The 25285-nt window shown below is 39.2% G+C and overlaps 1 protein-coding gene across 3 annotated transcripts in view; it reads right to left on the bottom strand.

The window, feature by feature from the left end:
- Positions 1-13893, bottom strand: part of TTC1 (tetratricopeptide repeat domain 1) — a 28227-nt gene extending 14334 nt beyond the window's left edge. The window contains exons 1-5 of one of the 3 annotated variants that reach the window (XM_030459476.1): positions 13868-13893; positions 12964-13319; positions 5067-5127; positions 3423-3535; positions 1388-1424 (exon numbers count right to left, since the gene is read on the bottom strand). In XM_030459476.1, the coding sequence (XP_030315336.1) occupies positions 1388-1424; positions 3423-3535; positions 5067-5127; positions 12964-13287 (535 nt within the window). In that variant the 5' untranslated portion in view covers positions 13288-13319; positions 13868-13893. Of the gene's footprint in view, positions 1-1387; positions 1425-3422; positions 3536-5066; positions 5128-12963; positions 13320-13802 lie in introns of all 3 variants that reach the window. The other 2 variants (XM_030459475.1, XM_030459474.1) reach the window with 2 other exon arrangements.
- Between the last annotated feature and the right edge of the window lie 11392 nt (positions 13894-25285).

Below are 25285 nucleotides of genomic sequence, written 5' to 3'. Positions count from 1 at the left end.
GAAATTTTAAGAACTTTTAAGGTATTTAATATATAAAAGCTGAATAATAAGTATACCTCATTAAGTTACAGTTAAAGATACCTAAAGATATGCACAGCAAGGAAAAAAAGCATTTCCCTGCTTATCTCAGTTCAAGATGAGACCAACTCCTGAACTATTCGTGTTCTTCTGAATTTAATATCAACCAAAGTTGGATTGGGAATCCACAAACAGTTCTACTAGCTCTAAAAGTTAGCAGAGGGGCATAATGACTGAATTTTAGCTTGTCCTCCCCTTATCATGACTGTGACAATGTACAGATGCAGTTACAAAATGCTAAACTTAACAGTTATCTGCAAATGGTAATTTCTTAATAACTTCTGCGTCAATTTTTCATCACAGAAAGAGGGAGCCCATTTTCTAATTATTACCCTATTAAAAAGATTCTTAGGACAATTAAATCTAGGATTATCTAGCCAAATATTCTGGTTTATTTCTTCTGGAAGGACAAAGACAATGCTATAGTCAGCAAGTTGCAGGGTAGTGTGAATTGCTCTGCTGAGCTCCAAGTGTTGCATTGCAGTTTGTTAAGCCAGGTCCCTGGGGATTGTCAAGCAATGGTAGGTTTAATTTTCACTGCAGCAAAGCAGTCTGATTCCCTTTCAGCCACTACAAAATTAGCAGAAGTGTTTTTTAAAATGCACCACCACCAAAACAAGGCAGACTCCCAAAGTGACAGGAGCCAGCTTAAATTTGTTACCTTCAAGAGTACTTTTAGCATGTACAAACTCATATTTACTGTACAAGCAGTACTGGCACACAGCCATTGGGTTAGTTTGCTGATTGGTAATTTGGATTTTTTGCCTCAGCTGTCATGGGGAGCTTAACAAATACTGGAGCATGGGTGAGTGGGTGGAAGCAATAAAGCAATGCACAGCTGAAATGATTTCACCAGAAGTTACAGAGAGAAAACTATGCAGGACAAGAACATGAGTATAAGCCCTTGTGCCACAGCAAAAGCCTAAAAGGGACTAATGGTTCTTTGGAATCTGGGATTAAATCAAGATTTTGGGGAGGCGGCAGGTGGATGTAAAGTAGTAGGTATAAGGAAACAGCTTCTGTAATAATAAGAGTTTTCTATTAAAAAGAACAACAAACAGCAGCCTTATTTGCACAAGAGAAGAGAAAGTAAATTATTACAGACAGAAGCTTGACAGACATTTTGCAAAATAAAAAATATAAACAATTCTAGATTCAGGTGTCTTCTATCACAGGTTTTCTTTAAATTCTTTTAAGACTTTTATGCCCTATACAGCCCTGCAGTCAGCTACTAAATGGCATAATTTATACATGAAAGATCTGGCACAAGAGCAGCACACAGCAAAAAAAAAAAAAAAAAAAGCCATACCTTTGCTGCAATCACTTAGGGCAGCTTCTGTCTTGTCCTAGAACACAAGATACTTTTGTTATATTTAAGTTACATTTTTTGGGAAACAGAGTCTTTTCAATTGCAAGCAAAAGGGTTTGTCTGGCATTCTGAGGAACTCAGATGTTTGTGTAATCAAGGCTTTTCATACCATTGCTTCTGCTGTAAAGCTCTTTACCAGTAATTAAGCTTCCTCCCAGTGGAGGCTGCAGTACTGCCCCAGTACTGGGTCTGTAAGCTCCAGTCTGAAGGCTGAGTCACATCTGCAAGGCCTTGGCTTAACAAGGCTACAGCTTTGCTACCTCTGTCAATTAATTACAGGGTTGAAACACAGTTCCCAAGAGAAATTTTTGGCTGCAGGAGCTAAGACATTTGGAAAGCAGACACTGTCTTTAGCATTGATTCAGCTTTCTCTAAAAGGACAATGCCTGAGACTTTCCAAAGGCACAGGGACAAGATTTTAGAACACCCAGAAAATCATAGTTAGAAGATTGGAGCCAATGAATCTGCTTATAAATGAAACAAGGAAAAAAAAGAAAAAAGGAAAAAAAAAGATCTGACACACAGTACTTATTTTTATCCAAACTAAAAGGGCATTAAAAATTATTAAAAAAAAAAAAAAAAAGTCAGGCTGTTTAATGCTTATATTGTTGGTCTAAGTAGTAATAATCTTTCTGCACCCCAGGAACTCTTCTCTCCTCCATAAAACAGAAGCTGCCTCACAGAAAAATGCATCATGAGCTTTTATTGTAGTACAAAACAAATGTGTGTAACAGGTATGGGAGAACAAGCTGAATGGGGAAGTTGTTAATAATACCAATCTATTTTCAGAGGAACATATTTGTCTGTCAGGTCTGTATTAGTGAGATACACTAGTTTGTGCAGAGTTCTTTTATCATCTTGGCTTCCTTTGGGAACTATTGGTTTAGTTTCCAGTGATATGAACAGTTCACATCAGGATTATGAGGAGGTTTTTCAGTTTACAGTTTTCGTATTTGAACGGTTCCAGGATCTGCTACCTCAGATTTTATTTTTTTCCTTGTCTACTCAAATTATTTAATTCAGTATCCCAGTAGCAAGTTGGGTAATTCTAGCTGAACAAGAATATGCTATGCCAAGTAAGAATTTATTTATGCCTAAACATGACTGCACTTCTGAACAGTGCTGCATCTGCTTCAACACCGAAGGAAAACTGCACGGAATTTCCCTTTACAATGAATGTAGGACAGGAGTTACTGTGCTACTTTTCTATAAAAATTTAATCATAAAAATAAAGGCAAAAATAGGGAGTATTTTCTCCTGTTTTTTTAGTATCTCCTCTTGCTAAAAAAGTGAAAGTTTTTGTTCAGACAAATTGTCTTCTGTGCCTTCCATGATGCCTTAGTGTACTGCTGATTCTGGTAACCTCTGGGCACCTGTCCCTTGTCAAGGAATAGAAAACATGAAGAAAGCTGCAGCCACTGTTTTCAGACCATGCTTTTACTATATAGGTCCATCCTACAATATAGCAGCTCTAAAGGAAGCAGACTAACTGAAATGATTAAGCCACAGTTAGGAAGTCCTGCTTATGCCTCAGAGTATCTGAGCCAATTACATGAGGACAAGTATACAGCAATCCAGGCTTTCAGAAAAGAACACTAAATAGTTGCAATTCTTAACAATCTAATACATGTCTGAATGCACTCAACATGCTTAAAGACATCTGCTCCACATGCACTTTGAATTTCATTAAAGTAGAGAGAATGAAAGAAAAAAAAAAGTGTTTTAAACACCTGCAGCAGAGCAATTTTGAACAGCTGTTCCAATTGCAACTTTTCAAGTTTGTACTCATCCTCAGTAAAACCAATCTCCCAGAACACTGGGAGCATGAGGGACTGAGCAAGCAACACAACCTGCAAACAGCTTTATTATTTTGCCCTCCTTTATGAATCCCTCATGACTTCATTATTGCATTTGTGTCATGTAATCAATGGTGTTTCACAAAAGAAAAAAAAAAAAAAAAAAAAGGAATATTTACCTGTTTCATTTTTGCAGCAGCTCTGTTTGAAAATAAAACAGCCCTATCTTTTTGGAAGCAGGCTGGACAGATCTGCAGGGCCTTTGTGTAAGAGTCTTCTGCTTCCCCATAGTCTGCAGATGCAATAGCAAAAAAACCAAAACAAACCATTTATTTGAATGCCAGTAGAGTCAGTGAACCACATGGCTAAGATTTCTTTAGAAACATTTCTTAATATTATGCAATATTAAACCAGAATCAGTAGCTTTCTTAGACAAAGTACATTACTAAGTAGTAATCGATGACAACTAATTGTTTTAAAATCATCACCCTTGTAAAAGCAGAAATATAGTCCTTAGCTTAATGTAACAAGTGCAGAATGATATGTATATAATTCTTGATCCTGACATTATTTTGTTCCATTTAAGTGCCAGCCTTAGATGTAGAATCTCTTTAGATTAAGGGTAGCCTTGATCTGAAAGGAAGCACGTGCTGAAACATGGCACTGAACTGATACCAAGATATTTTATTTGTCACATCATCTACAATGACTGACTTAAAGGGTCAGTCAGCACAAACTCCAAGATCATCCATCAAGTCTGGTCTAAAGCAAGGACTGATGGTAAACCATATGGTAGAGTCAAGAGTGGAAAGGCCCTGTACTGACTGAGCAAGGCCCTGCAACCTGGCAAGTGCAAAATAGAGCAATTCCTTGGGTGCATTGTAGCTGGTGACCATCCAGATGCTTAAAAGATGTAAGAGACCTCCAACAGGACTGGTTATCAGAGTACAGAGGGAAGGACAAGTCACTTGTCTGTGTCCCTGCTGACTGAGGAAAGTATGACTCTGCATTTCTGTGTTTTCTTTGTGAATCCTCCAGCCACCAGAACATTAAATGAAAGGTAGGTGTCAAAAGCACTTCCCCTTTTATATTTTTTAATTAAAAGCATTATTAGAGGTATTTAGGACTGACCTCAATCCTGTTGTTACGTATTAACTGTGTTCAGAACATGCCCAGTTCTGACATAAGCTTGAAATCTGCATACCTCTAAATTTGATTTCACATATGCATCTGTGTGTACACAGGTGTATATATACACACTATATATAGATACACGTATACACACATAAATACATGTTTTTACATATATAAATGTGTATATACACATATGTATGTTATATAGATGCATGTGTAAGTACATAGTACAAGTGTGTATATGTGTATATATATGTATCTATATGCAGAGTCAGTGGATAAAAAGAAACATGCAAATGTACAAAGGTATGAGAGAGCTACTGAGCCACTGAGTCCTGCATGGATTCTAAGCACATGCATTAGCAAAACTCAGAGCCTAGTATAAGCCTTTTTTCATTTGTAAAGGAAACCCTGGCACTTGCAAGGCAGTCAATTCTGTATCATGTTATTGGATTTAAACACCTAGCTTTCACAAGAATCCTGCTTTAGTAATCCAAGTCTTTACTCTTAAGGAGGTCTACTATCTCTTTCTGTTCTCTAGAGCTGGATGGAAAACAATATAGATGATAAATCTGAACAATGATGGGTGTGAGATCCTCCTATGGTTTTTCTGCAACATCACTATGATGGCTAAGTATTAATTTATGATTCTCTAACATCGATGTAGTGTGAAAAGATTATCAACCCACCTCCTTTCTTGAACAGCTCATTTCCTTTTTCCTTCAGCGTTGTGCTCTCCTTTCTTCTTTTCTACAAAAGAAAAGATAATGTCTCAAAGTATTTAATTGAAATGAACAAGTAGGTCAGCTGCAGTTCCAAATATCATATGAATGGGAATCAGATTAAAATATAACCTGAACAAGTCTAACTAGTACCAAGATTACTTGATTATAGTTATGGTGATATGATATACTTTATATATCCATATATACTGGAGTATACACTGGAGTATATACATATATACAGTGTATATATACATATATACACTGGAGTATAACAACAAGGCAATTAAAAAGCTCCAGTTCATGGACAACAGTATGCAGAGAGCATTCATAGTGAATTGCATGGTTTAAACTAATACACTAATACACTGGCTTTTTAGCTGGCAGTTTGCTTCTCCTGTCCAACTCAATTTAATTCAATCAGTGCAGGTCAACTATGTGGGATATATTTTAGATGCAATGCTGCATTTAGATGTAATGCAAAGCTTTGAAATAAAAAAGCTTGAAATAATCCCACCTCAGAAATTCATACTTTCAGAGATGTACAAAGCATGCTGAGCTGACTGCATAAGAAACAATCCATGGATAATACTTAGGCAGAGAGTGACTAAACCATCAGACGCAGAGACAGGAAGATGATTCTGTTACAGAATGAAAATTGCACATGCCAAGCAGAGTTGTGTTTTCAACCATGAATATCTTAGCAGTACTCAAGGCACAAGTGAAGTTGACATGAATGCTATTAGCCTTTGACACAGAAAGCACAGGATGTCACCAAGCTATTTCTTCAACCTATTTACAATAGAAGCCTTTCACATGCAGACAGACCTCACACAACTAAAATCAAAGCAGTAGCAGTAATATCAAAAAGCCACATTCATGTTCAAGAATCATTTCTGTGGTAGAAAATGACCATTTGACCACTGATTTGGTCCCCAACATACATACATAAAAGACTTAAATCAAGGTATCTATAAATTACAGATCATTTAGTAATTTAAAAAGCCAACATTAGAAAAAGGAGCAGTTTCCCTTCCTGCAGATTGTGTAAATCAGGGATTAATGCAATTATCAATATCATACAGAACATCTCCTTGGAAACAGCTAAATATAGTACTCATGGAGTGCTGCACCATCTCACAGCTATGCCAAGTAGCTGACAAACAGTACAAAATAGGAGGTTCTCCTTTTGCTTTAATTGGTTTTGGAAAGTAATTCACCCCAACCATGATCACCATCTTAGTGACAGCAGATCACAATGCTCTGAAAACTAGGCCCAGGGGAATGGCATTCAGTTGTGACACAAAATTACACAGTAAAATATCATCTGATCCTTTCCACACATGCCTAGGTCACTAATTTCTTTTTTTTTTTTGCTAATTCTCATGGTTACTCATATTTAAAAAGAAACAAACATAGGTTAGACAAAACATGCACCATTATTTAGAAACTGGCTTTTCTCCAGGGTGGACTGGCAAACCTACACAAGTCCTTCCACAGTGTCACTTGCACCAATGTACAAAAGCCACTTGGTGTTTTCTAAATTACCAAAATAGTGTATATACAAGCATACAAACAAATTTTAGCACTTTAAACACAAGCTGCATTAAAAGCACAAATCATTTGTATATATGCAGGATTCTGCTGCTCAGCACAGGGATTATATAACTGCATTTGAAAGCTGTACTCAAACTTTGTAACTGCCACACAGAAATGCTCCAGCAAGGTCGATGCCACACACAGTGCTGGCCCTCCAGAGAGAGAAATTTTTAAAACATCTTGAATGCATATAGCATATAGAATGTTAAGGCAGCAGAAATTATTTTTGTACCAGTGAACAAAGCAGCCAGCTTTCAGCACAGAACAAGTTTGGAGATGATGATCCTACTGGAAAAGATGAAAGATCTTCATAGACAACCCTCACTGAGGAACCTAAGTGCTTGAAACACCAGCCCTACTGACTTCATTGCTCATGACCTATTTAGAACTGGGCTCTAACTGCCATTAACTGATTCACTGTTGCATAAGGTAGTTACAACTCTACATTTACCAAAGATATTTTTTCTTATAAAATGAGAACTACAGCAAGGTCACACTAATCCTGATGTAGAAACTCTAAAATCAAGGGATACTGAATGAAAATATGTTTACCCATTTAAAGTATTTAAGTATTAAGTATGAATATAAAAAGTGATTTGCAGCAAGAAAGAGTAAAATGAACAGAAAAAGTATCTTCAATTGTGGAATTCCTTCTCAGGTATCCAAGAGTCTCAAAAGCACAAAAGAAAGGCAAAGGTGGCTGTATGGTCAGCAGATCAAAGTTCTGAACACCTGAAGAATTCAAGTACTGTGACACTGGGAAGCTGATGATTCACACAACTGTTCTCTGCCTATTCTTTGGTTTGTCCTTTTACTGGGAATTCAGTTGCATGAACTTGAAACACAATTTATTATCTCTCTATATATATTCCTTTAACAGAAAATCCTAACACAAAAGCATTGGAAAGTCAACTGTTTTGGATGAATTTACATTTAACCTGAAAGGACTACTCGGATGGATGCTGTTAGAATCTGCTTTCTATTCACACATAAGATAAAAAACCCAAACAACCAAAAATAAGTGCTGTTAGAACACTCTTTGCTCAGTATGCTAAATTTCCAGCTTCCATGGACAACTGCAAATTGACTGGTCATCAGTTTACGGTGATCATATCAGCTCAGAGTGAAAAAATTGCAAGTGACTTGTCCTTGGGACAAATTTTGCACAATGTCATTTCAGTGTCCCCACCCTCTCATTTTTCATCAAAAGATTTAAGTAGCTGCAGGGCAGGCTACCCTTTCCTCAGCAAGGGAAGTAGGTCAGACTGAACTCCTAGAATGCTCTGCTTGAGGAAAAAATATCTTGACTCATTACATTCCCTGAGGCTGCTCACATATGACATAGGGGTCAAGCAGAATGTCCCCACCTTACACTCCATTATGATTTTCTGCTATTCGGATTTTGCAAAATTTTAAGGTTTGTTTTTTGCAAATGCTATGAATACACAGATGACAAATTCCAAGTGGCAGGCATTAGTTTTTGATGATTAATGTAAAAAAATAAAATAAAATTGTCTTTTAAGGTCCAGAAGATATAATTACATGTAACTAGCAATATAATTCTTAAAGAACTGGATTACAAATGTTTACAGATTTGGATAATGAATTACAATAATCCATCTTCTGAAGAAATCTGGATCTTAACAAACCTGCCTGGCAAACAAGAGGTGCTGAAGATCAAGGCCTGACCTAAAGTAGTGGGACAAGACTGCTTGGCCTTCTGACAGTGAAGTCCAACAATTCAAAAGAGGCCATCAAATACAGCCTCTGGACCTCAGGTCTGTCAAGAAACTCAGGGTCAAAACTAAAAGCATTAAAGAGTTGTTTTACTATTAAGGAAGAAAGCAATCTACACATTTTCACTGTTTGTTTTGGAAGTAGCCAATATAATAAAAGTGCTGGAAGTGAAACCCTTAAATATAGCTGGTGAGAGCTGAAGGACAAATGCCCTCAGTTTGAAATCCTTCCAGCCACACTTCCTCTGGCTGTTCCTGTGCATTTCATTTGATCCATTGATTTAACTTTGCAAGGGAATTTTTCTTGGCTCCAGTTTTGTCAAGAGAAGCAAATGCATCCTCTCTCTTCTGTGTAAGGCTATTTATACAGAGTGACAATGCACATCTGCATCTCCTGTAAGGTCACCAAGTAGAAATCAATTTAAAATTACCAAAGTTCAACGGGTGCACAAAAGGCAAGGAATTTAAACAGATAAGGGAGATGTCTTTCAGCTTCAGATCCCAATTCTGTATCTAAGTCATCCATTAATAGTCATCTGCCTCCCCCTGCAGCTTTGTGAAGCTATTGCTATAGGCAATTCAAGGAACTGAATTTCAATTTGAGGGTGTAATAACTAAGTTCTTTTTCAAATCTTGCTAGAATTGTCACTAGAAAAGTGCCAGTCTGCCCTCTACACTCAAGAGGCAGAATAGTAAACATTGCTGGCCTCTGGCCAATCTCTGCTCTTTTAAGTCCAGGTAAAGACACATTAAGTCTTTCTACTGCCAAAGCACTACCTTTCCCTGGAACTGTAAGCAGCACTTCCAGAAGTCACATCCATCCTTGCCAGTCAGTTTAATTTAACATGCCAGACTGTGACTATTTCTGGGTGACAATAGATGCCAGTCATTCCTGTTCCAGAGGCAGCAACCTGAGGCAGAGAAGTAGAGCTGGCCATGCAATCCATCACCTCCACAAGTCAAAAGGTTGCTATTTGACAGTATCAGCATCTTCCAGAGAAATACAAAAATACTAACATCAGGTAGCAGCACTGAAAGATGAAAATATACTTTTTCACTGTATTAAATTGCCATCCAGAAAAAGATTTCTATGTTTGTTTAAAAATGTGACTCAAAGAACTGTAACTCAGAGAGAGATAGTCTGATTCCAGATTTTATACAGGTTTTTCTCTCCACCACTTGGAATTAATTACACTGGCAGCTACAGATATACTTCTCACATGTACTTCTCCAAGCTTTGATAAACTCAGAAAATATAATAGGATGGTTTTGCAGGCCACAAGACACAGCAGTTTTAGTAATTTTCTCCAATTTGACCAAAACAATAGCTTATTTAGTCTTGGTTGTGTAGTGCAGACAGGACTCAAGTGATTAAAGTCATCTGAGTAAGGTGATCACCTTTTATTATATTTCATAGGACTGCACTGTGATGTCTTCAAAACCCAAATGTCTTCCAAGTTTTATCATTATAAAAAATAATTTTGACTGCTGATGTAAACTGTTAACAAAAGATATATTCTTTATTGGTATTTGCCAGTAATTTATGTAGTAAGTTTTACTGCTGCATAGTCACTTGGATTGTCTCACTTATTAATATCTGTGTTCTTTGGCCCAACACCATAGTTCTTCCTGGAAAGAGTTCTGAGAGAATCTCCAAGTGATCAGTACCTGAGGACTGCTCCAAAATGTGACTTGCTGTGCTCCAAAATGTGACTTCCATCTTCTGTTTTGTACCTTAATATTTATTTTGTAATACTACAGGAAAAACAGCAACTCTGCCAGAGTCAAGATTATACTATGCTGGACAGAAGGAAATAAAAAAAAAATTAAAAATTAAAACAAATAAATAATAATAAAAAAAAGGCAAGTTTTCCTCTTTAAGCCAGAACTGAAAAAATCTCAGGTATAACTCAAAAATACTTTAAGATCAGTTTCATTTCATTCTTATACATGTGTTAACAAGATACTAATTAAGAATCTCTTCCAACAGACTTATCTTCCTTGTCTTGCTGGCACATTTCCTAGTGTTAAAACAGAAGTTGAGTATGAATCCAGGGATCTGTGTTCTGTAGCTCTAATGCACATGCAACAGTGTAAAGAACAACACTGCTTCTGAGGAATATTAGATACTTATTCCAGGGTCTTACAGCATCTAGAAATGAGTGTTCCATATCCAAAATAAAAGCTTCCCAGGCCAAGTGCTTAAGTCTTTGCCAGACCAGGCTGAAAGAACAAGACAACATCTGTCATGATGGAAAAGCATGAGGGATTCCGAATTTTGCTGCTGGATGAACTCATAATTAATGGGTGTCCCTGCAGAAGAGGACTGGGTCAGACTGAAACAATTACCATGTAACAGGTGTTGGGTGTCTTCTGATTAATTCTGCAGACTAGACCAAGGTCAAAGCAATCACTGTCAATGACAACTAACCAGAAAAAATCTGTTTGTAATGTATCAAAAGCAATTTACTGTTCAGTGCCTCTGCTGAGGCAGCAGTCCACATGCTTTTGTCAGAACAAATACTTGTAAAAGTGAATTTTGTCTCTGGCTGTTTAGTTCTTAAAAAGCTCAGTGTTGCAAGTCCAGGCAACTTACGAGGCTCTACACCACTACATCTATTTTTAAGAAAGCTTCTTGCAGGCTTGTGTCTTCAAGTTCTAATTTTGCTTCATTGTGCAGAGACGACTTCTTAAAGTATTGGTACTGTTTTCCTGGAAGCAATTCCTGTCGCTTAAAAATCTCACTGTATGGTGCTCTCAAAATATAATTGAGAGAAAATACACAACCACTTTCACTTTGGTCTCTGCATCAGCTTCTGCATAGGTGAGAATTTTTATGCAGAGCAAAAGCTTGCACACACAATATGCATAAATACACAGAGTAAGGGCTAGAATCTGTCCTTGCATTTCCAGAATATATTAAGGGACTTTATATCCTACAGCTTAGTTATTGCAGAACATCACTGAAAAGAGCTTATTTATTAAAGCTGCTAAAACATTACATTTGGCTTAGTTAAAAAACAAAATAAAAACTATTAAGGTGTAACTCCATAAATTTGATTTGTGGAGGACTTAGCAGCCAACTCTCCTTACAGTTCAGTACAGCTGGTGTGAAGTTCCAGTTTACAGCTGGGACTGCGACCCCAGATCATAGGAAGCTTTTCTTATTTATGCAAGCAGTGTGAATAAAATCCATCTCCACCACAAGGCTGCCACTTGATTCTCCTTTTACCAGCGCTGCCCTTGATCTAAAAATACAGCATTCTTTTTCATCTGCATCATTCCCTGTAACCGGTTCACTGCACAGGCACACGGAGGTGCGGTGGCACAGTGAGGGAGGCAGCAGGGGGTCGGGACAAACCCATCAAGGAGCCACTAAGTAGCAAAAGCAGCAGTGCTGCTGACTGCCTGGTCACAGCCTAAACAAAGAAACAAGCTCTGATTATTTCTGCCTCATTTTGTCCAGCTACTAAAAAGAAAAATTTTAAAAACATCATGTTGCCCTTCTTGTTAAAGACAACCTATTAAGTAATTGGGAGGTCATTAAAAAATGTTCAGACAACTCTGAAGACATGGATGTACAGTGTAACTGCAGATTTTTTTTTCCTAAAAGCTGCATTATGTAATAGTTTCCTTTCATATTCAAAATATAAATAATGTTCCACTTTTAAAAAACAGAAATAAAACAAAATTTGTAGCTCAGTATGAATTCCAGGTACTATAAGGCACGTAGGAATGGCAGTTCAGGAAAGACCCATCCCCCTGGTTGAACTACAGAGAATGCCAAGTGATGCAGGGTAAAATAATGCAAGAGGTCCCCTTCCATAGCTGTAACAGCTGTTGTAAACTCCTATTTCATCTCTACTTTATGGATTTCTCAACCTTTTATAAGCAGTGCTTATAAAATATACCAATAATACTTCTTTAGAGGAAAAAAGAAAAAAAATCAGCAAAACAAACACATCAAAACCACCCACAAACCCCAAACAAAAACACCAAAAAACCACACAAAACCCAAACAAACACCCACAAAGGAATTCTAATTAAATACAAGGATAAGAGTTGCCACCATAAGGGTGTCTGAACACTAGAACCAGGGCCCACAGAGGCTGTGCCATCTCCAGGCTCTGAGATGTTTAAGATGTTACATAAACTAGGCTTTCAGAAAATAAAAGTATCCTGAAAGCTGCTCTGAGGTTTGGAAAAGCACCTTGCAACTGATCAGGTGAAAACAACGAATGCAGACAACCTAAATAACATGAAACAAGGCGATTTTTGCTTCTTATAGCCTTTGTTTATAGCCTTTCTGAGTCACACTATGGTTACACTGTGGTAAAAGAAGACAAAAATCTGCAATGGAATGTGATGGCTAAGTACAGCAAGGAAAACTAACAAAAATATCTAAAAGAAGAAATTATGAACCTGTAAACTAGAGTTTTAAAGGTCTGTTTTTATGCCAGTAACAGATAATTCAGAAAGATGGCACTGAAAGTATCTTTTCTGTATTCAGCATTAGTACTTTAGATTACCTGTTTTTCTTCCTCTGGCATATCTTTTTCTAGTTCTAGTAAATATTCTTCATCTAGTTCTGTCTGCTTCCTTGAGCTATTCTCATCATTCTGTAAATTCCCTTCATCATCCAGCATAGGTTCTTTTGCCTCCAAGGAATCATGACAGTCATGGAAACACTCATCTGCTGTCGTGGGATCTTTGGCTGAAGATGGTGCATATCCACTTTCAACGTTTTGAGGATTCTGTGCATCTTTGGGGCCAGTCTCTGAAGACTTCTGATCAGAAAGCTTTAAGTGATCAAGTAACTCTTCAGGTGGACGTGCATCTTTAAACTCTTCCATGTTGGTCTCCTTGAGGGGGGTGGTGGGTGAGACTTTTAAAAATGAGAAAGAAATAAAACTCGGTAAGCCCAATGTAAATGCTTTGTCAGCAAATTAAGTCTCTAAAGCACTTAAAAGTACTGCTGACACCACCATCAGGGGAAGGAGCACCTCACACACCCCTGTCCTACACCCAACACGGCGAGACGGGCCTGGCTCACTCTGCCCCTCACCAAGTGAGGTCACAGCTCAGATTGGGAGGACTGGCACGTCGTAGCCCTACCCTACAGCTTTTCTTTTGCAGTGGGACTTCCGTCACCTGGACCTGCGTATCCACAGCCCTCCGAAACCCTCCGGGCTGCTCGCCCAGAACCCCCCCGCCTGCACCGCGCTCCCCTTCCGCCCCGTCACGACCCCCCAGCGCCAGGCCTAAGGGGGCCGACCCCGGCCCTGTCATCTCAACCCTATCCCGCCCCCTGAGATAAGAGGCCGGGCTGCACCCTCCGCCGCCCCCCGAGCCCCAAACCCGACCCCACCGACTCCCCGGTTCGGTTCTGTCCGGTCCGGGCCCACCCCAGGCAGAGACCTGCGCTTTCCCTACCGCGCTCCGCCCGCTCCTCACCCTTCACCCCGCAGGGCACTTCCGGCTGGCGACAGCCAATAGGGGGAGGACGCGCGGGGGCTGCTGGGAGTTGTAGTCCGGCAGGGGGGAAGATGGAGCTTGGGAGATGTAGGGACTCTGGCTCGCGCGGGTGGGTGCGTGCCGGCGCCTCAGGCAGAGGCGGGAGCGGAGCAGCACTGGGAGGGAGAGGAAGGGAATGGAGGGGAGGAGACTCCTTTTGCCTCAGCCCTGAAACAACGCCCCCCCCCCGCCCCGGGTCCGGGCGAGTTGTTGGAGGCTCTGAGCGGGTGGGAAGGGAGAGTTTTGCCGTCTGCTGAGCTGAGGGTGAAGTGGGAAGGCTGGAGCCCTGGGGAGAGCCCCGTGTGGGCTGAGGGAGGGGAGCTCTGGGGGGCGGGGGAGCTGTCCCCCTGGAGGCTCCTGAGGGGTTGAAGTGCCGAGTATGGTAAAGCCTTTTGGGAAGAGTGGTGGCAAAAAGAGGGATGGTGTCTGCAGCAGAAGCAGCTGCTCGGCTTCTGCGGTCTGCAGCGCCCGAACCCCGCTGTTCATTGATCCGGGAAGGAGAATCTGAGGAAGCCGGGGATCTTCAGCTTGGAGGAGAATGAGGGATAACCTCGTCAGTGTTTATAAATATGTAAGGGGCGAGTGCCAGGAGGGTGGATTGAAGCTTTTCTCAGGGGTGACTGACAACAGGACAAGGGGTAATGGTTATAAACTGGAGCACAGGAGGTTCTGTATAAATAATAGGCAGAATTTTTTCACTGTGAGGGTGGCAGAGCCCTGGCACAGGCTGCCCAGGGAGGCTGTGGAGTCTCCTTCCCTGGAGACATTCAGAGCCGACCTGGATGGGTTCCTGTGTGACCTCCTGTAGGTGACCCTGCTCTGGCAGGGGGTTAGACTCCATGATGTTTCAAGGGCTCTTCCAACCACTAACTTTCTATAATTCTATGACTATTTAGTGTGCAGGTGACAGCTGTGTCCTAAGGCACCACAAATTGCTTGTTTCCAGTATGGACTTCGCTTTGTGTTCCAGTGACAGGTAAAGACTGAGTTCTATGTAATTAAGCACAGCAAGAAAACTTACTTTCATCTTGCTTTACATGCCTTGCTCACATGCCCCGGAAATGTTAATTCCCAAATTTTGAAACAAAACTGAGTTTTCACCAGTTGTGAAGTCAAAAGCATGTGAAGCAATTCCTTTTTATTGAAAATCACTATGCCAAGTCCTCCTGCAGTTAAGACTTATTCTTAAGTGTTTTTCCTTGCTCTAAACAACTTTTCAGTAAGCAAATCCTGAAGAAAGATTAAGTTTAAAATGTTCCTCTAAAAGAGCTCTAATTTAAGAAAAAAACAAACAAAAAACCAACATGAAAACACAACAACAACAACAAAAAAGCCTCTGCACTACACAGGTTGTTCAGACTTGGGTTAGGTTCTAATCAGTAAGGCATAGTCAAGGATTGTTCTTAGACAACACAAGTTCTTAAAAACAAAAGTTAATCAATTTTTAATTGAGAGAGCGATTCCCTTTCTTCTTTACCCTCATACTGTGAGGAAGTATGCTGACTGTTAAATCCATATCAGCACTTTTGAAGCTACTGGCCACTGTTAGAATACCAAGAGAGTACCAAACCTGGCAGAGCTCCATTAGTGGACCAAAGTGTATCTATCCCATCTGAGGGTGCTGAGGGGGAGGTGTGTCTTCAGAAATATTTCAATATGTGTCCTGACTTCTGAAATTCTTTTAATTGACATCACCAGGCTTCGATTCAAGCCTGAAGGGATGTTTGGCATTTCAAGGTTGGAGTAGCAATTGAAGACTCAGATAGCAAATTCTTTTTTTGGTCTTCAATTGTTTGATCACTGCTTTTAAATGAACGTTTCTGATGACTTGAGTGCCAGTGATGCATGGGGACATTAATGAGAGGTTGGAACACTTTGCAGTTACTTGGCAAGAGCATGGATACTTAAAATGAAAGCAAACAGAAGCTCAATGGCTTGGTTTTTTTCCGCTCTTTCTGGATATATATATAAAAAAAGGAGATTCAGCATTCTACAGCATGCCAGCTGCAATGATTTAGCCCACAGAAATGTGCTTTTCTGCTGCTCTGCTAGTACTGTGTAATTTATTCTGATTTACTGGAAAAAAGTCCTGAACCTTCACGCTGCCCTGTTAAATATCATGTTATTTGAAAAGGGAGAGGGAAATTACAGCTGTGGTGCTGTAATTGTAATTCCAGGCAGGTTTGAATTTGCCAAAATGCTATTTAAATATCTGGCTGTGCAAAGAGCACAAATGTTTGAATAAATTACTGTGTTTCATCCACAGAAGGAACTGAACTGGGAAGAATAATTCTGGACAACCGGGATCAGCAACACATCAAAGGTGGTGTGATAGCTTTCCTTTAACTTCCCCAAAAAAGAGGTCAATTTGCCAGCAAAAACTACAGGAACTGCACCTGGGGTTTTTTGCTGTGGCTGAGTGATGGGAAGACATTACCTCCACATGAGGCAGGAATTTCTAGCTTCCACACCGCTCCCAACTGGGGCCAGGAATGTTTGCGTAGACAATCTTCTTGACTTCATAGGAAGAAATCTGAGAAAAATCAGCAAATTTTACTGTATGAATTTACTATCTGCATCTCCTCTGATCTGGAGGTGCTTTGGAACTTCATGAACTTTTAACTAGAGTCTATTCTGTTTGGGCTTCTTTCCTCCCAAGACAACATAGGGGAAAAGATGCAATCCTACTTCCCTACTCTGATTTAGGGGTGATTATTCCTTTATGTGTAAAGGGTGACATAACTTTATGTCCTAGTGACAAGGACAAGCTTTCCCATGGTCCTACATTATTAAAGATGGGGATGTCCCCAGGAGTCCTTTTTAGCAGAATCACCTTTAAGCATCCTGGCTGCACTTCAGGATTAGCCTTGAGCAAGCTGCAGCCCAGTGAAAGTCCCTGAATCTGTCTTCTGTAGAAGTGCTCCTCTGTGCTGCTATGAAGTAAATTCATTAAGGTCATTAAGGTAAAGTGCTGGTTTACTGTCTTTGTGTCTCATTTTCTCTCTCTCTTTTTTTTTTTTTTTTATCCTTACAGGACTAGTGTGTTCTTAAGTTTCTTTATGTTTGGAAAATACAAGAACATGTCCTCTTACAGTATTTTCAAACACCTTTTAGTAACAAACACTGAACCAGGAGGCTATAGGGCTTTAATTCATCTTTTAGAGCCTCTAATTCATTGATGTAAGCAGAAGTGTATGAGTAGCTGAAGACTGTATATAAACAAAGAATGAAGAGTCAGTATCATTTGTTTAATCTTCTTGATGCTAAGAGATTTTTTTAAAGTGTTACTTTAAGTGTCACATAGTTTAAGTGAACACCTGCTGAAAAAAAAATCAGGAGCATATAATCCTGAATAAGTAGATACGTTTGAATAAGAGTTCAGCAATGGAAGGCTTAGCTTGTGTTGTTGAAATTTAGACCCCAGTTTGAATGGGTTTACCCCTCTGGGCAGGCATGCAGCAGAATCCAGAGTCACAAAGTCCCTCAAGTGGAACACTTTTATATTACAGCACGTTTATTGAGCTGGGCACAAACTGAAGAGGTCAAGTCACAGAAAGAGTCTGTATCTCAGTACTTTCCCCCAGCAAAAATTTCTTTACCCTTCATTTTTTTTCCTGTTTCTTCCCAAAACAATGCAGTGAGTTGACTTCTTTTTTCTGTAAACTTGACAACCAGTTTTGCTTCATGGATTTTACTGTAAAAAGAAATGTTATGATGAAACATACTCTGATTGAGGAATTCATCACTTCAGGAACAGACTTGTTTGGAATTTAAGACCGTGTATCTAGGTTTTGGCCACAACAACCCCATGCAGCGCTACAGGCTGGGGACAGAGTGGTTGAAGAGCAGCCAGGCAGAAAGGGACCTGGGAGTCTGGATTGACAGGAAGCTGAACATGAGCCAGCAGTGTGCCCAGGTGGCCAAGAAAGCCAATGGCATCCTGGCCTGTATCCGGAACAGCGTAGCCAGCAGGTCCAAGGAAGTGATTCTGCCCCTGTACTCAGCGCTGGTGAGGCCACACCTCGAGTACTGTGTCCAGTTCTGGGCCCCTCAGTTCAGAAAGGATATTGAGGTCCTGGAGCGGGTCGAAAGGAGGGCAACCAGGCTGGTGAAGGGACTCGAGCATAGATCCTATGAGGAGAGGCTGAGGGAGCTGGGGCTGTTCAGCCTAAAGAAGAGGAGGCTCAGGGGAGACCTCATCGCTCTCTACAACTACCTGAAAGGAGGGGGATTGGTCTCTTTTGCCAGACGACTTTCAACAAGACAAGAGGGCATGGTCTTAAGTTGTGCCAGGGGAAGTTTAGGTTGGATATTAGAATGAATTTCTTTATGGAGAGAGTGATCAAGCATTGGAATGGGCTGTCCTGGGAAGTAGTGGATTCTCTGTCCCTGGAGATATTTCAAAAGAGACTGAATGTGGCACTCAGTGCCATAGTCTAGCAACCGCAATGGTGGTTCAAGGGTTGGACACAATGATCTCTGAGGTCCCTTCCAACCCAGCCAATTCTAAATTAAAAATTCTAAAAAAATTAAATTCTCTTGCTACCTTAAGTCTTGCTGATTTGCTTTTAAAGAGGCTGAATTTGTGGTATGTAAAATTCAGGGAACGCAGCTGGATTCGAGTATTTGTGAATCTCACCTGGAACAGAAATCCGATAGATGGCGATGTTGGATTTTCTAAGACCTGTCCCTATTCATATCCTTGTAAAACTGATTCAGCTCTTCCTGAAATGGGGGCTGAAGCTCTCCTGTCTTGCAATACTGCAGGACTGGACACTCAGCTAACTGGAAGAAGGGTGAACTGTTCCATAATTACCTCAGGCTCCAGAGCCTATGCTCAATTTACTTTTTGGAACAGCTTTTTTGGTCATCACAGTGAAGAAATGAAAGCTCAACAAATCATGCAAAGAAAAAATAATTACAATTTTCCAGGGGTCGTATAATGTTCAAGGTCCTTGCTAGAATTAAACATTTGCACACGTGTCTCAGTGGAATCAAATTCTTGTACTTCCCAAAGAACATTTGAAAGGAAATTATAAAAATAGGCAATTAAAGGCTTTTTAATCACAGCTATAAATTAAAGTTCTACTACATCTGCTTTTTAGGTTGATTTATTGAAGAACCATGAAGGATTCTTATTAATTTTGAACATCCATTCTCCTTTTCTCTGTGTCTTCATTATAGTCCTTTAAAGATTATGGGAATTACTGGATAGAAAACATGTTCTCCAGTGGTCAAGCTAATACATTTTGACATCAGAGATTTCCAGTAACACCACCAGATTTCCATTCCCTGCCACCTTCCACTTATCTGGATGACTCTCTCCCAGTATTTTTCTGGGCTTTCATTTTTTTTGTCAGTTTGATTCGAGTTCACAGGGTACAAAAAAAGGGGTCCAACCTGTTAATTAAGACTATTCTTTGCTTTTATCACTGTTTACATGTTTTGTAGAGGCAGGGTGTGCATTGTTTAGGCTGTGTAACTGAATTGGTCTCATATGAACTCAAAACTGCAGTTCACATCAGCAGAGTGTCTACAGCAACATTTACTCCAGTGAAATGTCTGATTCTTCTGGTGGGGTTATGTGCCCTACCAGTTACTTTCATTTGGGCCATGTTGGTTTCAGACTCACACCCTCAACTATCCTAATGGGAAAGTGGAGTGACTGAGACACGTTTGTAATGTCCATAGAGGTCACTGGTTACAAGAATAACTGAAAAATGCAACTTTCACATTAAGGCAATTCTTGATTAAAATCAGCAATAAGCATATATTTGTGAATGCTAAAAAGCAGAGAGAAATGTTTCAGATGAGGCTTTTTAGACCTGTGTACTCAAATGTCAATGTGATAGTCTTAAAATCATGGATATTCTAGGAAAAAGCCAAACCATAGATTACAGCTGAATATAAGTTGAACCTAACCTTATGCTTCTGTGACTAAGGGAGGAGAACAGAGGAATGCAGATATATCTGTCCATGGCATAATGACATAAATTGACATAAAATCTTTGCTTATCTCATCATTTTAGTTATAAAGCAACCAGAGAATCATGGTATAACCAATGGTCCTGTGACCACTAGAATGAATAAAGGCTGATTTATGAATTTGCAACCTTTATCTCTCAACATTTCTCCTTTTCACTTAATATTTTCATCACCCTTCTTTGCCTTCTGTGTTGTCCTCCTGCATGCCCTGTTCCATTGCCCTATCTTGCCAGGGGTAAAAACTAAAATACCAGGGTAAAGATTCATGCAAGTTAATGAGGAATAAGTAATCTGCAGATATATATAGATATATAGATATATGTAGATAATACATATATATATATTCTATAGATATTCATATATTCACCTACAAGTGAAAGGTGAAAGCAGTTTTTATAATATATTGGAATAAATTTTCAGTTTCTGAGTCCAGAATTTTCTATGAACAAGTTAACCACATCTATTTTTACCTCTAGATTTCATTCTTTTCCCACAAAATGTTACACACTGTCCAATATGTGTGAACTTTGTTGATCCCTTTCAAATGTCATGCTTGTTCTCTACAGAGGCAGGAAAACAGAGTAAAAAATTCTGTACACTTTGCCACAGAGAGCATGGTTAATGATGCTTTAATTACTATGTGTTCAGAGAGAGATTTCTCTTCAATTGCATAGACAAACCAATAATTACACATCCCAAGAGAATAATGAGGGAGTTTAGAGTTTGCCTGGGTAAGTATACAAACCTAAAATAGAAAGGATAGAGAGTGCTTAGGAAGCTGTACCATTTCTATCTGCTTGTAATGTCAGCTCCAATGAGACACTTACATGTACAATAGCTGTTCCCCTTTCTCCTGTGAGCCTTTGGAGGTTTTCTTTCATACTTAACGTATTTACAGAATGCTATACATAAACCTGGTAGAAAGTATTAAAATCTTGCAAGACAAGTATATGGATGAATAGTTGATCAAAGAAAAAATATGCCTGCATAAATACGGGTTATTTAGGATGATAAGAAAAGAACAAAATACTGTTGTCTATGAATTGTGTGCGATGCACGGCAAGAATTAGGTGTTTGAAAATGGCATCTGATACAGACTACCTGGGGGAACCTGAGCTGTACACAGCCTGCTGGCATTACTGGCAAGACAGAAGGCACCCGGAAACTCTTCCTTGTCCAAAGACCTTGCTGTATGCTGCAGGAAAATAACTCCAAACACTTGAGATCCATAGTGTAGATATAGCAGCTGGGAATAGACACTTCCAACTACTCTTTGGAGGGAGGAGGAAAGTTCACTCTTTTCAAAAAAAACAGTTAGAGGAGGCCCAATAGTGACAGCACAGCAGTCATTCTGTGAGAGACTTGTGGGTTCAATATTCTCTTAATTCTAGGGACTGCCTTAAAACCTAGAGAAAAAGTTCTGCTGCATGTTTGCTGTAGAAGCCATTCCACTGTAGAGCTGGGACCCCAAAATGCTTTGTGCACGGGGAAGGAAATGTCTTCCCACAGTGCTGTGCACAGCTGCCTGAAAGGGAGGAGTACTCTTCTCTGTTCCTTGCACTGCCTGTGTGTATGCAAATTATCAAATTATCACACAATCTGGAGCTGAAACATAAAAATAGTATTTAAGGCAGAGGCTGGAATTTTCCTTGGTTAGTGCCTTGAACAGGATGTTACGGCTTCAAGTATTTTTACTGATTTGGGGAATTATGACTTAGTGCTGCTTACAGTCCCCCAAAAGTCATAAAGAGTAGAAATACTTTTTGTTTCCATTAAAGTGACTGAAACTAGCATGACAATTCTTTGTATTAAGTATTTCTTTCTGACCACTTCAGAGTGAAACTGCTGTTTCTTTGTCTGATGCATCATCCCTGTGATACCATGCTCTGCCCAATGAAGTGCCATCATAGTTTGGAAAAAAGGTAAGCATATTTGTTATTGATTGTATCAAACAGGATCCAATTTATTCTCATGGGAATGAGCTGGTTTGTATGAGAATTTGATGAGTTTGTGGCCACTAAGAGGAATAAGCAATTGTTAGGATACGAATACTTTCACACCATGGCTGCTGTGCATTGTCACCTCCTAGGTTGTGCAATGTTATGCTCATTTGTATCAGGTGAAAGTGAAGCACAGAAACCAAGAGCAGGGAGCACATCTGTTGAACAGATAGGTGCTATTTTTACAGTTTCTAAGCTGGAACTGCACTTTATAATACTAATATCCCCTCTTCTCTCTGTCATATTTGGAGAGATAATAGAAAACTGCATTTCCACAGAGTAAAGAAGGTAGAGTTTCAGTGTCATTCAGATGGATTGATTTTACAATAACTCTTTTCAAAAATAAGAAGCCCTTGTGATAGCTGAGTGCATTGAAGCCTAATGGGTTTAATTGATGTGCAGCTGATCTGTAACAATACTTTGTGAGCCATTATAGCTGTGCTTCTCAGCTGAATGGCTTTGCACAAGCCCCTAGTTAGTGATTAAGCTCCATGCAGTAGCTTAACCTGGAGAAATTCACAGTGTTTGATGAACACCTTCTGTGCTAAATGGCAGCAACTCCTCTTTGGAGGCAGATCTGTTTGCCCACCAAATGGGCTCCTCAGAACGTACATTGCATGTGTATGCATAAAAAATAGGCTTGATGAAGTATAGTTTCATCTAATAGACCACCCCAGTGTGCCAATTGCAGTTTCACTAGATTGTGGATGTTCTGCTTGTCAAATTAATTTTGGCTGTACTATAAAAATGGGTTTGTCCCACAAGGTTTGATTATGATGCCATGACCCAAATATTTTTTCCTTTAAAGGAAAACATTGCAACAAATGAAGGACCAACAAAGGGAAGTGGGTGATTTGTGTAGCCTCATTTGGGTTTGCTTTGCCTGGTGGAGGTCATAGAAGATTCCAGTGGTAAAAATAAAGACATTTAGAATAGATTTGTTCTATAGAAGTCAAGTGGCCTTGCAAGGGTTTCATATTTTAAGGTGGCATATCAGTCTTTCTTTCTTGTTATCTTTGTAGTCCCTGCTTCACCTACATTTTTGCGTTGTTGTTATTTGTTTCCATTTTTACAGTCAGTTCTATTGCTTATACCTTCATTGAAGCTGTGACTGGAGATGAAGTAGGTATTGCCAGCTTATAAGGAGATTTGACATAACTCTTCTGAAATCTTATATGGTTTAGCATGTTTGCATGGATAGTACGGTGTTGCTGTAAAAACAGGCTGTGTGGGACACTACAAAAATGGGAATTCATGACACAAAAAGCAAAGAGCTTAGAAGAAGAGCATTGATCTGTTTGATTTGGGTAAGTCATGTAATACCATGCATGGCTAGGGAGGGCCTGGCATGGTGAGATACGTACATGACCCAGAAAAAACCTGTGAGAAGAGAAATATCTTTAGGAGAAATATTAGGAATCCTTCCATCTTGTATTTGTTGGAACTACAAGTTATAGGCTCTTCAGTCTTAAAATGTAACTGGATAGGGATTAAGAATGAGACAGTTTATTACATTTATATCTCAAGTATATAGCAGGTATTGCCCAAACTTGTTCTCACTTTTTTTCTATTATCACTGGTTGCTGGGTTGGAGCCTGCCCTTTGTCATTCCTTCATCTGTCTGATGTTAGGGATCTTATGAGATGATCCCTTAAGAAGTGGCATAATAAATAAGCTAAGCAAAATGGGCATGATGTAAATGTCTGTCTTAGAAATGACAGAATATATTTGTTTTAATTGCCTATGATTGTTTCCACCTTCTTGTTTTTCATCTTCAGTGGTAAGTAAAACTTTTCCTCTTGTTTTCCTCAGTATCAGAAATCCCAAACCTCAGCTTCTCTTATTTTCCTGATTTCTTTTTTGTTTTCTGTCCATCAGCCTTCCCAGCTCAAACTTATTGAAGAGCGATGTAACTCCTGGGAATTCTGCCTGTGGAATTCCTTCTCTTCTGAGTTTTTAAAGGCTTGTGGAACATATATGTTGGGGTTTTTGTCTCTCTGAGGATTTTTCTGTGATTCATAAGATTAGAGGCACTGAATGTTCTAATTGGCATGGACTTGCATGATGTTAATCTATATCTTCTCCTCCTGATTAGCTACAGCATTAAGGAAAAGCTGTTTTTTCCAGTACTAAAATGGCTGAGAATCTTTTTTTATAGATTAAAACCAAAAAGCAGTAAGGGAACTTTCCTTGCAGTTTTTGGAACTTTACATATAGAAAAATAAAAAGATGATAAGTACACATAGGCCACTTCAGTATGGCATAAAAGCCTGTCTGATTTCATAGGTAATTAGAGAATTATGTCATTGTTTTAGGAGCTTAAATGTTAATCAGGTATCACATAGCCTTTGTTAGGACTAGAAACTAAATAAAAGAATGAGCAGTCTCTGAGAGCTACCAAGCTAAAGGGTAATGGAGGGCTATTTATTCTGAAACCTTGCAGTATCACTTAGAAATTCTCAAATATGGATTTCATTACCTGGATTTAACTTACACTATACCAGTCATGTGTGACTCAAATTTAGCTGAAGTGTGGTATCAGCTGGTAAGATTAAACAAATTTGGATCCAATTTAAAGTAATTTTGAAGAAACTTTACAAAACCCAGAAGTGTTTGACTGACTACTGTAGGTTCCCTCCAGAAATTAATAGTTTAAAAATAGAGTTCTCTGCCATCTAAATGTCCAGAGAGAATAGCTTTAATTTAACATATTACAGATAGATAGAATATCCTTTGTGCCAACCTCAGTATATGAATAAGAGCTTGTTCTTCTGCTTGGTAATACTTTAAAATTTTATAAACATTGTCAGTTTAAGAGGAAATTATGGCCTTCACTGCAAGCAAAATGGAATTACTAAATTAGAAGATTAGGCATAGCTTCAATCATATATTTATGTGTTTCTTACTCTAACATAGGATCACAGGAAGGCCTCACAGCGTGGCTTCCCTATAATTGCTCACTGAACTCAGGGATATTTCAGCTAACCACAAACTACATCCATCCCAGTCAACTTTATAAGAGAATATACATTTAAGGAAACGAAAAGAAATAGCTCTCCTTTGGGACCTAGTACTGTTAAATTGTCCCTAAGTGTTTTCAGGATATGTGTTTACAGCTCATTTTTTTTGTTTCATGCTTTAAAAAATGTCACTAAAAACCCTAATGAGGAGGAAAGTCTCCATTGGAGGAAGGCGAAAATACCAATTTTCACCGTTTGTACCACTTCATGTAAAAAAATCAGTCACTAGTTTAATGATTCACACTTAATTGCAAGAGATTAAAATAACTTCCAAATATTACCTAAAATGTCCTTGAAGATATTCTCAGGAATTCTGTTACAGTGCTGTAAAA

Source organism: Calypte anna, chromosome 13 (assembly GCF_003957555.1).
Source record: "Calypte anna isolate BGI_N300 chromosome 13, bCalAnn1_v1.p, whole genome shotgun sequence".
NCBI lineage: Eukaryota > Metazoa > Chordata > Aves > Apodiformes > Trochilidae > Calypte > Calypte anna.
The sequence above is the reverse complement of the archived record's forward strand: the minus strand, read 5'-3'. Positions and strand labels throughout refer to the sequence as shown.